This window comes from Symsagittifera roscoffensis, chromosome 1 (genome assembly GCF_963678635.1).
Source record: "Symsagittifera roscoffensis chromosome 1, txSymRosc1.1, whole genome shotgun sequence".
Taxonomy (NCBI): Eukaryota; Metazoa; Xenacoelomorpha; order Acoela; family Convolutidae; genus Symsagittifera; species Symsagittifera roscoffensis.
Window position 1 is genome coordinate 73,476,934 of NC_087062.1, and position 15,885 is coordinate 73,492,818.

The window sequence follows — 15,885 nt, forward strand, 5'->3', positions numbered from 1 at the left end:
ATTTAGGAACTTAAAAGGTCTAATTAATCATCTGGTGAGTATAGTTTCATCCATTATTAATTTTTTGTGTAAGTTTTGCTTAACTCTTGCGCAGTGATGGCATCTCTCGATGATTCAAAACGGCAATCCTGATCGATGGTTGTCGCCGTTATATTCAAACTCTAACCGATTCAATTTTAGTTCATGCGTTGAAAAAGTCTGGCATTATTTTAATTAATCTTTTAATTTTGGTATCCAGTTCTATCAAAAACTTTTTTTTGCCAGTGTGTGCAAAAAAACTGATACACTTTGAATAAGTTGCTTAGCTCTCCAACAAAAGAAAAATCCACAGGAAAGCAAAGTTTTATAAGCACTTGATTGGTGAAAAATCAGCAATTTGCTCCCAATGTTAATTCGAAAAAATAAAAAAACGCGTTCTACCACTTCTATTTTAGTGACACTTGGAAGAAATTTGACACAAAAGTTTTTTCAATTATTGGGGTCCGACGGTGTCGCATGGTCATAGATTTTTGCAATAAAATGTAATTTCGACCCTTCTTAACTGACAATTTTCCATCTAGGAAAACCAATTGTTGTGTGAGCGCACCACAGTTCTTTTTGTTTGTGGAATTTAGAACAGTGTTATTCCCTCACAAAAATAGTGTTATTCCCTCACAAAAATAATGAGAAATTGTCAATGTTATATTCAGTTTTTCAAGTGTCTGTGCTTCCATTCCAAAACTTCTCCGTTTAATTTTTATTTTGACCATAGCGTTATCATAATAGTTTGTGTTCGGTTTGTGCTGTTTTTTTTTCTATGAAATCGATTAACTAGAAAAAGTTAAATAATGCGTTCTACCACTTCCATTTAAATGACAGTTAGAAGAAGTCTGACACAAAATTTTTTTCAGTTGTTAGCGTCCGAGGGTGTCGCATGATCATAGTTTTTTTTTTGAAATTAACTGTAATTTCGATTCTTTTTAACCGACACTTTTCCATCTAGGAGAACCAATTGCTGTGTGAGCGCACCACAGTTCTTTTTTTTGTGGAATTCCGAACAGTGTTGTTCCCTCACAAAACTACCCCCGTTTTACCCGTGATTATTTGAAGATCATTGGTTTTTAGAATAAATGAAAGTGAGACAAGAAAAGGTCCTTGTAATGAAAAACTAAAGCTTTCACTTAACGTTTCCGTTATCATTTTGTCAATTAATGTTTTTTAATCAATTCCATTTCATGAGATTTTGCCAATGTTATGTTCAGTTTTTGAATGTCTGTAATTGCGTTCCAAAATTTCTAAGTTTTTTTTCTGATCATAGCGCTATCATAATAGTTTGTGTTCGGTTTTCCGTTTACTTTTTATTCTGATCATAGCGCTATCATAATAGTTTGTGTTCGGTTTTTACTGTTTTTTTTCTATAAACTCAAAAAAAAACAATTATAAACTATTAAAGTTGAATGTAACCTAACCTTTTTTTTTCAAACAAAAATTACGGTGAAGTTTGTTTAGCTTAGCAAAGCGTTTCTTTTTTTTCAATTTCAAATTATACTGTAAGTTTCTCCGTTTTTTTTACCTTTTCCTACTCTTATGAACTCCATTTATGTCAATTTTCGTTCCACCCCTTTCGCGATTACACATCCCTCTCCCACTTTCACAACCCCCTCCTTTGCGGATAGCCCGCACCCCCACTCCCCTACATTTACGGGGAAGGGGGTTCGAACTGAGGTGGGGTTAAACGGGGGTAAGGTGAGTGGTGAAAAAATGGGGAATGACAAGCGTTGGAGTGGTAAACGTGGAGGATGTAAACATTTTTTTTTGACGATTTTTAGTTAATTGATAGTCTCGCAATGCTACATTTTTCCCTCGTTTTTTTCATCAATTTTTTTGGATCTCTCATAACCTTTGGATTTTGAAAGAGAACATATTCGTCAAAAAAAAATTTTCAAGATATTCAAAATTTTTTGATTTTAACAAAAGACCAAATGATTTGAAAAAAAAACGCAAAGATAGTTGAACCTGGGTTTTTTCAACTAGAACTTCATGCTTTCAGAGACTCATTTCTTAAATAGGTTTTCTGTGGATTTTAATGATACAAAAATAGATTTTAGTGCTATTAATTGGCAAAAATATCAAACTTTATGAAAGTTTGAGACAAAAAATAGGTTTTCTTGTAATTATATGGAGATAAAAAAGATTTCAGTCGAATTAAAAAGCGATATAATCGCTGCGTAAAAAAATCAATTTTTTCTATGTTATATCAAAAAAGGTTGCCTTGTTTTTTATCAGAAATACTTCGGTGCGGGTTAGTATGAAACTTCGCGATGAGCATTTTTCCCAATAAATTGTAAAATGAGCCCTCTTTCTCAACTCGGATAGATTTCTGTGGTCTCGAAGGAGCTAAAAAAATTTTGCCATACTTCTCACGGATCATATGTGGACCTCGTCGGTCCACACTCTTGAACCCGGCCTTGACCCGCGTATTAAGTGCATGTTTCGAAGTTTTTTTTATATTTACCAAAATTACCTCAAAATCTCATTTTAAAGAAATCATCATTATTCAAAAAAAGAATGTCAATCTTTTCATAAACGATTTTTTTGTGAGAAAACAAAACCCTCCAATTATCCTAGTTAAATTACTGTTGAAAATAGTTCTGGTATACAGGTCTCAACAATACAATTTTCCATTAGTTTAAGCTGTCATTATTATATAAAAAAAGTAATATTGATTAAAAACTATACGTTTTTTTGAAAAGAAACACAACAAAAAAGTTGTTATTAAATTGGAAACTTCAATTTGAGATGGGAAAAAGCTTTTAGTTTAATTTTCCGCAACAATCTTTTCAATTGTCATTTTCGATTTTAAATGAAAGTGAACAAACTTTTTGTCCCTTAACTTAATAGTTTGCGATTTTTTGTCAATTGCATTGAAAAACACTTTCATTATGCTTAAGTATCACAAAATCAGCGTAAACAAAAAAGACAGTAGGTAAGTCTACCTTTTAAAACTTAATTATTAGCAAATAAATAACAAGTTTTTCAAATTTCGCAAATTTATCCGCGGATATTGGTAACTGATCCCAACCTCTCCTATCAGGAGCAAATCTAGGAAAAACAACCGAGTTTTGACCCAGGAGTTTTGTCATAAAATTAGACTAACTGCCCTGCCCTCAAATTCTCGCCTTGAGTAAAAATTGGTGTTGCGCCAATGGGGTGTTGTACCCTTGGGTTGATCAAGGGTAGGTGTCAGCCCAACTTCCCTAAATTCAGTCTTCCATTCAATGCAACTAGTAAGGAATTTCTAGAGGCTATAATGGGAAAAACAATAAAATAATTTTAGGGTTTGGGTTTTAGTTGTTTAATTTTTGTGGTCAGTCAATGTTTGAAGACATATGCTGTCAGGTATGTCTATTTCTTTGAGTTAATACGCGTTTTAATAGTGCTCTAATGAAACCGCGCACTAAATCACTAAAAACAAAACAAAAAAAAACATTTTGCAGTTTTTTATGAAAGTGGTTGGAACATTACTTGCTTCTTGCACAGCAACCGGCTATTCTTGCTTATTGTTTGGTATTTCATAATTGAAAATTATTTATGCCACAGTTTTTCTCCCAGAATATACGATCAATAAAACAATGAAACAACAGTTTATGGCAATTACTATGTACGACATGAAGTATGGAGCGTCTAAGCTCAATTTGAGAGTTTTTTTCTCTGTAACTGTTCCCAACAATGAAAATGGGAAGGAACTTTGTATTCCGGTGAGTTTTAGTTGTTTCTTTTTTCTTTTTATTTTTGTTTTCCACGCAAAATCAAAGACCAAAAACAAATATTGGACTGGGTTGAGTGATATATCATGCTAGAACCCTTACAGTCGTGATTCGAACCACATTTAAAAATTTCAAAACGAATTCCCAGTGCCGAGAAGAACCTGCTTTAAGTTTTTGGTTTTTCGTCTTATTTTAAAACGCAAGCATTTAGTCTTACCTGAGTAACTGTAGTTTATTTTGAGAATTTTTGCCTTATTTAGAATCAACACTTTCAAAAATTCAACACATAAAATTTTTCTTCTGATTTTCTTTTGCGTTTTTCCAGTAATTTTTCCTCGAAAAGATAAGTAATTTTTCTTTTCAGTTTGCTTTTTTTATTATGATTGCCAAATAGACCTAGTCCCCAGGTTTTTTGTTCAGCTCTTTTTATCAAACCACGCCAAAAAAAGGGAAGGAATTTGCAATGAAATGTTGCATGTTTTAAGGATACATTCGGAACATTCTGTGCTACTTGCACAGTAACTGGCTATCCTTGTTTTTTTTTTTACAAAACCTTGAAAATATTTGTTGGGTTTTACGGCAGGAATTTGAAATAACATGTTGTATGTTTTAAGAAGACAGTCGGAACATTCTGTGCTACTTGCACAGTAACCGGCTATCCTTGTTTTTTTCTACAAAACCTTGAAAATATTTGTTGGGTTTTGTTGTCATTCCAAGTTGTCATTTTTTGAGAAATATTTTATATATTTTTCAACTTAATTTATTTTTTTTATGCATACCCGGGTTGACGTCCATAAAAAAAAATTGCTTATCATACAATTTCATATATGGCGGCTATGAAAAAAATCCTTTTCATATAATTTTCATACGAAATTCAAAAACGTTTTTAGAGAAATACTTCTGTTCTACTTCCATCTTTTGAATCTTTCTGCTCAATAAAAACACGATTTTAACTTTGGTAAAAAAAATGCTGATCATAATATTTTCTTATTGGAATTTTGTATGATAAGCATTTTGCTATAGAAAAAATAAAATCTTGAAAATTAATTTAACGATGTTTCTGCATGAATTTAAAAAAATTTATTGAAAGAATGCATTTTGACTCTCCAAAATCATGATTTTAATTTTGGTCTACAAAATGCTTATCATATAATTTTCATATATGAAAATTGTATGATATGCATTTTTTCATGAGCAAAAACACAATTTTGAGGTAAAAAAATTTTAATACCCCTCTTTTGCTTGCAAACTTGTTTTTGTGCTCAAATATACGTTTTTGCGAAAAAAAATTTTGCATGCAAAATTTGACTTTTTGTGTTTATAACGTAGTCCAGGGTGAGTTTTTCACCCAAAAAATCCAAAAACCACAAAAAAGTGTTTTTTTTTTGTAAACACGATTATGATTTTTTATTTCATTTGCTAAGATAAAAATAAATTTGTAAAAAATACAGGCCTTTTTTTCTCAACTACCAAAATTTTCAAACCAAAAAATATCTAGCCATACAAAAAGTTACATTTTTGTTATATAATTCCATGTGAAAATATAAAAATTAATGTAGGTGGCAAAAATCACCAAATGCAGTTTATCTGCGTGGTAACTGCCAGTTACACTCTGGGTTTTCTCATGACAAAAAGTCCAGGTTTAGTGTTTCGGATGAAACACAAAATTTCAAAACAAATATTTTTTTTTGGTATCTTCATATATGGAAAAAATTCTTATCATACAATTTCATTGCATGGAAAAAACGCTATCATAATATTTCACGGTATGGAAAAAATGCTTATCATGCTATTTTCATAGTATTTTTTTTTGGTCTATGAAATAGTATGATAAGCATTTTTTTCATAATATGAAACAGTATGATGAGCTTTTTTTGTCAACCCGGGTAATCACAATATTGGTGTTTTCTATCGATTTACCACTTATTGCATCGCAAAACAAAAAGTAACAATTGGTTAGATCATAAAACTATTTTTTCCTTAGCTATCAAGATTACCTTTTTTTGAAAATCAAAAACTTATGTTTAGGTATCAATAACGCAGCAGATTAAAGAAAAAATCTGTTTATACTCCAGTTATACAGGACAGTTTGATAACAATCTGATAAAAATCAAGGTGTGCCAGTTATGGATATCAACGACTCGGTTGAAGTTGACCAAGAAGCTGCCCTGGGAACGAGCCGGGTGTTTTTCCTGCCGGCGGCACTGTGTGCTGTCGCATGCATGCTGCAGCTAGTGCCACTTCTCATCGCACGTGGCCTGGATGGGAACTTCTCCGCCAAGACATTCTTCTGGGTGCAAGCGGTTGCCCAAATTCTGCAGCAGCTGGTCATTTTCAAGTTCGCCATGTGTGGAGCAACTGGTAAGAAAACAACGAACTTTTTTCATACAAAACAATTACTCTTCCATTATGAAAACTTGTGATTAAAATAACTATAATAACTATAATGTCCCGATTCCCAATAAAATAACTATAAAATAACTATAATGTCCCGATTCCCAATAAGCATCATTGACCTCAATAACTGGATGCTTAGCTTTATATTTAAGACCCTGTTGATAAATAGAGAAGCCGAACGCTGCAAGCTTATAATGTTCTAAAAAAGAAATCACTGTTAAAGTAGAACTTCAATCCGTTTTTCGTTTGTTGACCATTGTCTAACCTGAAAGCGTTGTCTGAAAACCGGAAACACAAAAACCAGTTTTTCTGGACACCCAGAGAAAGTTTCAAATAAGGTTCCGGAATGACAACTGTTACTAGAAGGGCATTAATAGGAGTTCGGAAAAAGATAAAGCAGTTAAAAGAACAAAGTGGTGGGAGGGATATTCAGACTACTTTTATTTGAAAAAAAGGTAAAATTGAGACTGCTTCTAATTTGAATCTTTTGAGTTAATACAATGCAACTACTGAGCACAGAAATAGTGATAAGCTACATCCCGACATGCAATGGCTTGAACCGAACTCTGATCGCCCCATAAAGCCAGCTCCGACCTATTTTCCTGGTTTTCTGTTCATTACTAAATCAGCTTTTTGCACCTCATTTCCCGCACATCGCTTCACTTATTCAGTCAATTTTCGACTTTTTAACTTAGCTTTTACTACAAACGTTTTGTTGCTTGGAGCTCAAATAAAGGCAATTTTTCACCTGTGATCAAAAAATTATTATGGCTTGAGTTCGGGACTAACTTGAAAACTATAATTCAAATTGGAATAACTAACGCGGGATATATTTTGTTAAATTAAAGCATAAAACGGCATATCAAATTCTCTAACTTTAACTACAGCCAGCAATTTGCTCTTATTTGTACGTTAGCACACACAAATCGTACCTCTTTACTGGTACTTTACATAGCTTTTGGCTGGATAAACTTAGGAAATAAAGTTTTTTATTTAAAGTTTCCACTTTTTTTTCGAACATTTTTTTACTTTCTAAATCAAAAGCTTGTGATCAAGGGTAGAAGACAGTCTGAACTTTCAGGGCTTTGCTGTGATATGCAAGCTGTCTGATTCGATAGAAAGCACGGAATATTTATGCTTGGGAGGGTTATTCAGTCAGTTTTCCACTTTTTAACTTAGCTTTTACTTCAAAATTTTAAGATACAGTATAAAAATTTTGCTGTTTGGAGCTCAAATGAAAGCAATTTTTCACTGGGATCATTTTTAAAAAATTATTCTGGCTTGATATCGAGACTAATTTAAAAACTACTATTCAAATTGGAATAATTAACGCGCGATTTATTTTGCTAAATTGAAGCGTAAACTGTCATATCAAATCGTCTAACTTTCATTACCGCGAGATATTTGCTCTCGTTTTACGTAAGCACATCTTTTTTGTTACTTTACATATCTTTTGGGTGGATAAACTCAGGAAATAAAAATATATTTTTTTCAAATGTATTTAAAGTTTTCACTTTTTTTGAACATTTTACAAGATTTCCTTTCTAAACCAAAAATTTGTGATCGAGGATAGAGGACAGTTGGAACATTCAAAGTTTTGCCTTGATATGCGAGCAGTTTTGTTCGATAAAAAATTCAAAACAAAACATGTTTTTTGACAAAATAAACGTTTAGTTATTTTAAGTACTCTGAAAAACAGCCAAATTACTAGTGGAATTAAAAAACGCTTATATTTGAAAAAAAAGTAAATGCATTTTCAAGTTCATTTCGAATTTATTTTAACCGAAAATTAGTTTCTTCAAAAGCCCAAACTTTTGAAAAGAGTTAACAAACAACTGTAAAATAAAGAATTTTTTTTAATATCTATTAACTATTTGACGATTATCTAAAACTTAAGTTTACAAATTGAAGCCATATGAAAAATCTCATTCATTTTATTAAAAATTTGATTTCTGTTTGGCGCCATTGCTCGTTTCGTTTCTAGTTGGCCAAAAATTAGACAATTTGTTTCAGTAACCAAGTAATCACTATACCCCTAAAACTGAATGGGGGAGATATCATTCACCTTGTCCTAATTTTTTGCATATTTGCCGCTTTCTGCATCAGGTTGAATAAACATCAGTCTTTTCAACCTGATGCACAAAATGACAAATATGCAAAAATTAGGATAAGGTCAATGATCTCTCCTCCATTCAGTTTTTGGGTTATAAAGATCACTTTGTTACTGAAATCAATTGTCTTTTTTCGCGAACTATAAACAAGCAGTTGCGCAAAACAGGAAGCAAAACTTTAACAAATTGAATGAGAATTTTCATAAGGCCTAAATTTGTTAATTAAATTTTTGAAAAAAAACTTATTTGACACGAAAGCCGAGATTGTATCTTTTTGATCTTTGACACGAAATATTTGACCTGTTTATCCTGCTACAGAACAATTAGGCATACGTTGGATTTTAAAAAACGCGAGGCAACTAAATTGTTCATCTAAACCTCCCAAATAGGAACCAATTATAACATCTTCATCTTGGAAGGGAAAAAATGATATTGGTTCGTGCTCCGCTTTTTTGCTATGTATCGAAGTGGAATAAAAAGATTGCTCATTTTTTGATTACATATTAAAAGTTTTAAGATAAAACTATTATTGCAAGGCAAGTTTGTGTAAATAATAAACAAAAAAATTTTGTTTTGCTTTACGAAGTCAAAAAGACTTGGAAAAAACTAAGCTAGAAAAACTGGCAGGAAAAAACTAAATGATTCATATCTCGTTGCGATGAATCAATATCTGCAACTGAGCACTACTATGTCCGAGTCATTCAGAAGAACGCCCATAGTTCCAGTTTGAGTTTGCTTTTTCTCTCATTCTTGTTTCAGCTCCAATCATACATGAGACCCAAAGAACAGTGACTGAAAAGAAACCGAGAAACATATCATAGCTCGAAAATCTCTTATCAATTTGATTTCTTCGATAAATCTGCCTGCTGTGGTTACATTTGTGTTTCAATTTTCCATTTGGGAAATTTTTTGATGCAAAAAGCGGTCACATAAACAGAAGTCATGATAGATGGCGATTTATCATGATAGATGGCATGAAATGATAAATCAGACTTGAACCCTCTATCGATAATTTAATCTGCATTTTGTAATAATAAAAAAAAACTTCATGTCGCTGAGAATTATCGATTGTATTTTTGACTCCGTAAATTTGACTCATGCACAGTTTGACTAGTATGTCCCAATCCATCTTCAGCTGTGCAATGATCAACACAATTTTTCCGTGCCTAAGTTTGAAGGTAAATAGAAGCTGACCTCTCTAAAAGTAAAATGAGAAAACTTTAAAAAAGACTAAAAAAAACTTCGGCTTCTTTGTTTTTGCGTTTGAACTGTGAAACTGTGACAGGAACATCATCCGGCTTCTTTTGCTGTTCCGAACACTTCTTAAGGAGAATAGATACACTCTATGATTAGCCTCAGCTGGACATTTTTGCGACGTAATTTAGGCCAATTTTTCGATAAGAAGCAGGGGAGAGTGTTTATGTATCATCTCATTGATTCTCTTTCAAGTTCCAACCCAAAATTACAAAGTTCAGTTTCGAGTAACAGTGGTCGCAGGTTTTGGCTCTTCAGACTAAATTACCACAAGAAGTTGAGTGAATAACGAAAAAAAACGGACAGATGAATTTTGTTCGAGCGTTTCATAATTAATTGCTGATTAAACTATTCATGCGGCTACTGACAACTCTTCATGTTGATTTTTGAGGGTATGTATTTTTTAGGAGGTTTCATGTGCTTTGGATCCGCCAGTGACATCCATTGCAAAGTCTCGCTCTACCTGGCCGGTGTCTTCACGTACCTACCGGACTGGCTCGCTGTCCCCCTTTCAGTGGATCGCCTGGTTGCGATCCAGTTTCCCATCACCTACAAACAGAAAGCAACTCAGAGAAGTGCCTGGGTTGCAATCATACCTCTGGTTGTCATTACGCTGGCGCTGTTCATGCCGAAGTCGCTCGAAGCGCATGTCGGCCGGAAGAACGACTGCGACTCGGATCTCGGAAGCTTCGACACGTTTCTGAGTCTGTCGGGGGTGGGGGCAATTGCCTCGGTGATCATCTTCACGTCAGCTCTTCTGGCTGTAATAGCGATGAAGAAAAACCAAAAAAGGGGAGATTCGAGAAAACAGCGCGAGGTAGTGGTATAGAAAGAAAACTATTTTTTTAAAATGCTTCTACCATCGGTTCTTTAGGTATCATGGGTGGTTTTTGACCCTTTTTGACTAGCAATTTATAAATCCAACCACCCCTTCACCAAAAAAAATTCCCCATTTCATTCTTCTATTTACAAAATCTAGTAACAGAAGAGTAGAAGAGAACCAATTGACAGAAAAATTCAGAAAACTAAATAATCCAATCAGATCCAGTCGTCAAAGACTTTTGACAGACTCTGTAGGCGTTTCTTGACTGATTGGAAGTTTTCTCCACCTCGGCTTTCTGCTATCACAGTGGTATCCGAGGTTGATTTACCTGAACGCTTTAAAATAGCACTAAAAAGATTTACCAAAAACGGTCTACCAAAAAATTACCATTTCGAATTCAAAGCGCTTTTAAAAATTCATGCGCTTTCAAAATGCTGGAAACTGCTTATAAGAAAAAAGTTTACAGGGCTTGATCATTCGCACAATTAGATACGGATTAGAAAAGGGGACAGAAGTGGTTTGGAATTTATGATTCGTAAACATGGGAAAGTTCGGAAGGTCAATTGATGAGACCTAAAAAAAAGCTTGAAATTATTGGTTTTTCTTTCTTTCAGGCAACTACAGCCCTCGTCACAATTTCGGTCGTTTCGGGTTTGTTCGGCAGCATTCACTACGCACTATTGATGATCGGATTCTTCCGGCGCGACTCGGGCCCACCCGAACAGATGCTGATGCTTCTCGGCTTGGCACAGCTCGTCAATTCTGTCGGCATCATCATCCGAAGTCCTGTACTTCTGATCATGCAAACTATGCGGGGGGCATTTTTGCGAGGCGTGGGATTCAATTGAATAGCTATGCTAAAAACAGCATGCAGCAGAACTACTAGACTTTCTGTCCTGTTTACTGAGAAGACCATTGAAGTATAATTACTGCCACACCATTATTAACAAATTTATGGTCCATCGCATTACAGTTTTGAAATTAGTCGTGCTTTTTAAATAAGACGTGATCCGAGAATATTTTGAAGTTTAGATTGGCAATTGCACTGCATCGCTCTTGTGGAAAAGAAGCGATTTAGATAAGTCACTCTATTGTTTTCTATAATAGACGGTGACTTTCAGGGGAGGATTTACGGGGAGCGGGGATGGGATGGCGGACGCCCCCTCTCCCAGGGATTCCACCCCTTGCCGACCCAAAGGGTCCCCCATTTGTACTATTTTGAAACATCCATTTTTAGTGACGGACCCTGAAAATTTTCGTAAAGCGCCGTTGGCGCCAATTTATACTTATTTCGAGGGGGAGCGCGCGCCGAAAAAACGCGATTTTCTGGTCATAATTTTCCAAAAATGGTTAAAAACGCCATTTTGGCCTGTTTTTTTCCGAAACATTGCCTGTGGCGCAGAAAGTTTAGCCAAAACAAGGGCTCTTAAGTGCTATGGGAGATCTCGAAAAATCAGTTTGTTCTACCTAAAAAAAAGGTCGACAAAAACTTCGAGAAAATCCTATATATACTCCTGGTGACTTTAACTCTTTATAGAATTTGAATGATTTGAATTAAATTATTTGGTTGCATGTGGAATTAAATGTTTTGTTGATATTTTGACAGATTCCATATGATAGTTGAAGTCGCCTAAGATAGATGTGAATTGTCAGACTGGCAGATAACACTGGGCCTCATTTTCCAGTTGCAAAAAAAATTAAGAAAAAAGGGATGAGGTGGTTCCTACTTTAAAAAATTAAAAGCGCTGGCGTTGTGTCGTAAAAGTAGCAGATAACAGCTTTTGCTAGTGTTATCAAAATTTCCTAAATTTATGTTTTCTTATGACCCATTGTTGAAAAAATACCCAAGATAACTAAGTTGATTTTAAAATAAAGCTGCGTTCAGAATCAGATTGAACAAAAAAAAGCTGTAACCTCAAATCATTTTTCTAAAACTTTTACAATTCTTCCTAATTAAGGAGAGAGCTTATTTTACCCACTATGTACTCAAAAGGCACACCTATTTTGTTCTTGTAACGACATCCATTTTTGGCCGACCGCCCTTAAAATTTTTCTACGGGCGCCAATATCTACGTTTTTCTGAATGGACTTTAGCTTACGAAAATGGCCTATCTTGTAAGATCTCAACTGGGTATCTTGTAAGAGCTTAAAATGGACTTATCGGACAATTTATCCATAGAAAAAAAAAGAATCGTATGAAAATGGTTTGATTAGCATTATTTCTTTTCAATGGAATTGTACGATAACAAATTCTTCTATTCAATGGAATTTCATGATAAACATTTTTCCGTTCAATGGAAATGTAAGGTAAAACTTTTTCACCGGAAAAACTTGCATTAAAAATCATTTTACGACTATAATAGTGCATAACAAAGAAAATGAATGAGGCGTGACTCTTTTTGTTTTCCGCTAACATCACTACCAGAACATGCACGATTAGTGCAATTGACGACTATCTTGTAAGACTAAGAACCTTTCAAGAACTTACAAGTTAATTTGGTTGGAAAACTGGTGGTGTATCTCGTAAGATCTTGTAACAATCTCGCAAAATATTCCACCACAAACAAAATCTTACAAGATAGATCATTTCTGCAAGAACCTTACAGGATCTTTTAAGATTGGTCAGCTTCGTAAAACAGAGGAGAGCAATCTACATTTTTTCGAAAATATTTTTTTACGATTGCCAAGATTGGTCTGAATAAAAAAGCCGCCTCAAACATAAATTTTTCGCTACTTTCATCATCAAAAGTGGGAGAGCAACAGTTTTTCATAGAGACTAAAAACACCTCGAATAATGTTTTTTTTCTAGCATCAATAAAATTTTTTGGTCTGTGTTTTTTGAAACCGTTTTCTGGTGTTTTTTCGCTAGATTTTTGTTCCAGTTTCTTAAGCAATTATCAAGACGCAATTGACTATCTAGACGTGAAATGTTAAAATTGTCAATTGGCATTTCACCAAAATGATTGTTACGGAAAATGTAGATTAAAAACTGTCCCAACTACGAAGTGGTATAAAAACGAGATGATCTTTTTTAGCAATTTTTTTTTCATTAACTAGTGTAAGTATTGAAGAAGGGTTAGTTTTTTTCAAGTTCTCTGTGTTTTTTTCCGAAACAACCGTTGTCGATTATGTCTAATTTACTACTTGTTTGCGCTCTATGAGTTCTTTCATGGCAACAGGTACAAAAAAAAAACGTTTTTTGTATTTGAAAGGAAAGAAACGTTTTTTTTTTTGTAATTTTTCTTATGAATGCTCGAAAAAGTTTGCTCAGAAACCGGTAACCCGGGATATGCTGATTAAGCTATACTCCTTTTAACAATAGCAAATGAAATAGATCCTCACATTTTAACCCTACTTGTTGGGCGCTTTTTTCGAAACTATGCATAAAAAGATACGATTATAAATGTGTTTATCGGCTAAGTTTCTCCCCAAATTAATTTTATCCAAAAAATTGAAACTTTTTAACCAGTTATTTATGCAAAATGTTAACTGATTATTCTTAAAGCTGTGTCAGCATTTATTTAAAAAATATTTTGTGATAGTTTTGAAGAAAGTAACAAATGATTACGCTCCGGGCTGTTATTATTCGCACTAACTAGTTTCGAATCTTGTTGATTGAAGATCTATCGTATGAGTGTTGAGTGAAAGTTGAATGAGTGATATATCATATTAACGCCCCTTACAGTCGTAATTTGAATGATATTTTAAAATCTTGAAAAAATATCCCACTGTCGAGAAAATCGGTATAAAAATTTTGGCTTTTCGTCTTATTTCGAGCGAATAAAGCGAGCGAAAAGGCTTACAATAGCTTATTTTAATGGCTTAAAAGCTTATAATATCTTAGTTCTTTTAGTAGTTTAGCGCCTTTTTGGAATCAAAAGCTTCGAAAATTTAAAAAACCAAAAAAAGTGAAATAATTTTTGAATTTTTTTTTTTCGTTTTTCTAGTCAATATTCTACAGAAAATAAATGTTTTTCAATTTGTTTTTTTTTACTATGACTGACTTGCGATCCGTTTTCTTCGAGTTATGGGGATGTGAATTTTGCCAATTAGGGACTAATTCGGATGAAATATGGTTGTAAAATTAAAGCAAAAGACAATTTTCAATAAACATGGAACTTGGCGCCATCTGCTACACTAACGGGTTGTTTTTGTGCCCCCATTTTATTAACTACAAAGTGTAAAAGTATTATGGTTTGTTTATTTAACCTCTGATCTTAACTTACCATCGACCTTTAAGTTGTTAATTTATATACCTGCCAAAAGCGCAACGGCTTTTGGTAGACTCTGAATTGGACACTATCTTTTATGATACGTAACAAATCAATCGCAACCAATTCAATCTTTTAAACCTCTCTTAACATAGATAAAATCCCCGTCTTTTATTTAGTCTTAAATAAAAGCCTACACTTTAGTAGGAATCTTAATCATCCACAGTCTTAATCTATTCTTAGTTTAAGTCACTCTTTGAAAACACGAGTGGTATCCTAATTTTTTAACATGGCGCTGTCTAATGAATCAAACCTACGCGGACTAGAGTTTTTTTGGAACAACTCATCATACGAAAATCAACATGACTGGGAAAGGTGGGCGGAAAAATTCCAACTGACAATTATTGCGAAAGACTCCGTAGACATCGAAGATGTAATTAACCCACCGATAAGAGATGAACTAATCTACCCTATGACAGAACCACTGGACCCATCCGAGGATCAGACCCGTCGGGCCGAAAAAGAGGAACGTCATAGAGTAGCAGTACAAAATTACAACGAAGAATTAAAAAGGAGAAGGGCGGAAGATAACGCAAAATTTAACGGACTTCAAATAGGAGATATTGACAAGAAGCTCAAATCACAGCTATACCTAGCACTCGGGAAAGAAGGACAGAAATGCTTCTCTCATAAAAATCCTGGAAAAAAAATTCTGGATATTAATTTCGCAGAATTTTGGGAACTATTAAAAACGACTTTCACGATCACTACAAACCTAACATACGAAAGATTTAAATTTTTTGGCCGAAGACAGAAAGAACATGAGTCCTTAGAAAAATTCCATGAAATTCTTTCAGAACTAGCAAAAAATTGTAAACTGGGGGAACTCGAGTCAGAACTAGTAAGAGACATTTTCATAACCAACATGAGAAATGTCGAGATCCAAAAGAAACTATGCATTGAATACTTGACCCCAGAAAACGTACTATCTTACGTATTAGTTCACGAAAAAGGTACAAAAATTCATCAACAGTATCTAAAATTTCCAACTTACAACCCAGGACCAAGATCACAATACGTGAAGAACGAACCAACATTAAACATAGTCGAAAATAACAAGTGCCGTAATTGCGGTCAGCAATTCAAAAAAGGACACCTATCCACATGCCCGGCTAGAGATAGAAACTGCAATACGTGCGGACGGAAAGGACATTTTGCTAAACACTGTAGGAGTTCAGCAAAAACTCAAACTAACATCGTCGATCAGAATCGGGTACCCCAAGAAAACGAAAATATCCGGGCCAACCCGCAGGAAAATCGCGAATTTGAGGTTAACCTAGACG

The 15,885-nt window shown here is 34.1% G+C and overlaps 1 protein-coding gene across 4 annotated transcripts in view; it reads left to right on the forward strand.

Annotated features, from left to right (window-relative positions):
• Positions 1-11,258, forward strand: part of LOC134857011 (uncharacterized) — a 64,943-nt gene extending 53,685 nt beyond the window's left edge. For 2 of the 4 annotated variants that reach the window (XM_063873331.1, XM_063873332.1), the window contains exons 2-4: positions 5,775-6,107; positions 9,916-10,325; positions 10,946-11,258. In XM_063873331.1, coding sequence (XP_063729401.1) covers positions 5,873-6,107; positions 9,916-10,325; positions 10,946-11,179 — 879 coding nt within the window. In that variant the 5' untranslated portion in view covers positions 5,775-5,872 and the 3' untranslated portion in view covers positions 11,180-11,258. Of the gene's footprint in view, positions 1-2,855; positions 2,966-3,363; positions 3,379-5,774; positions 6,108-9,915; positions 10,326-10,945 lie in introns of those variants that run through there. The other 2 variants (XM_063873333.1, XM_063873334.1) reach the window with 2 other exon arrangements.
• The last annotated feature ends 4,627 nt before the right edge of the window (positions 11,259-15,885 follow it).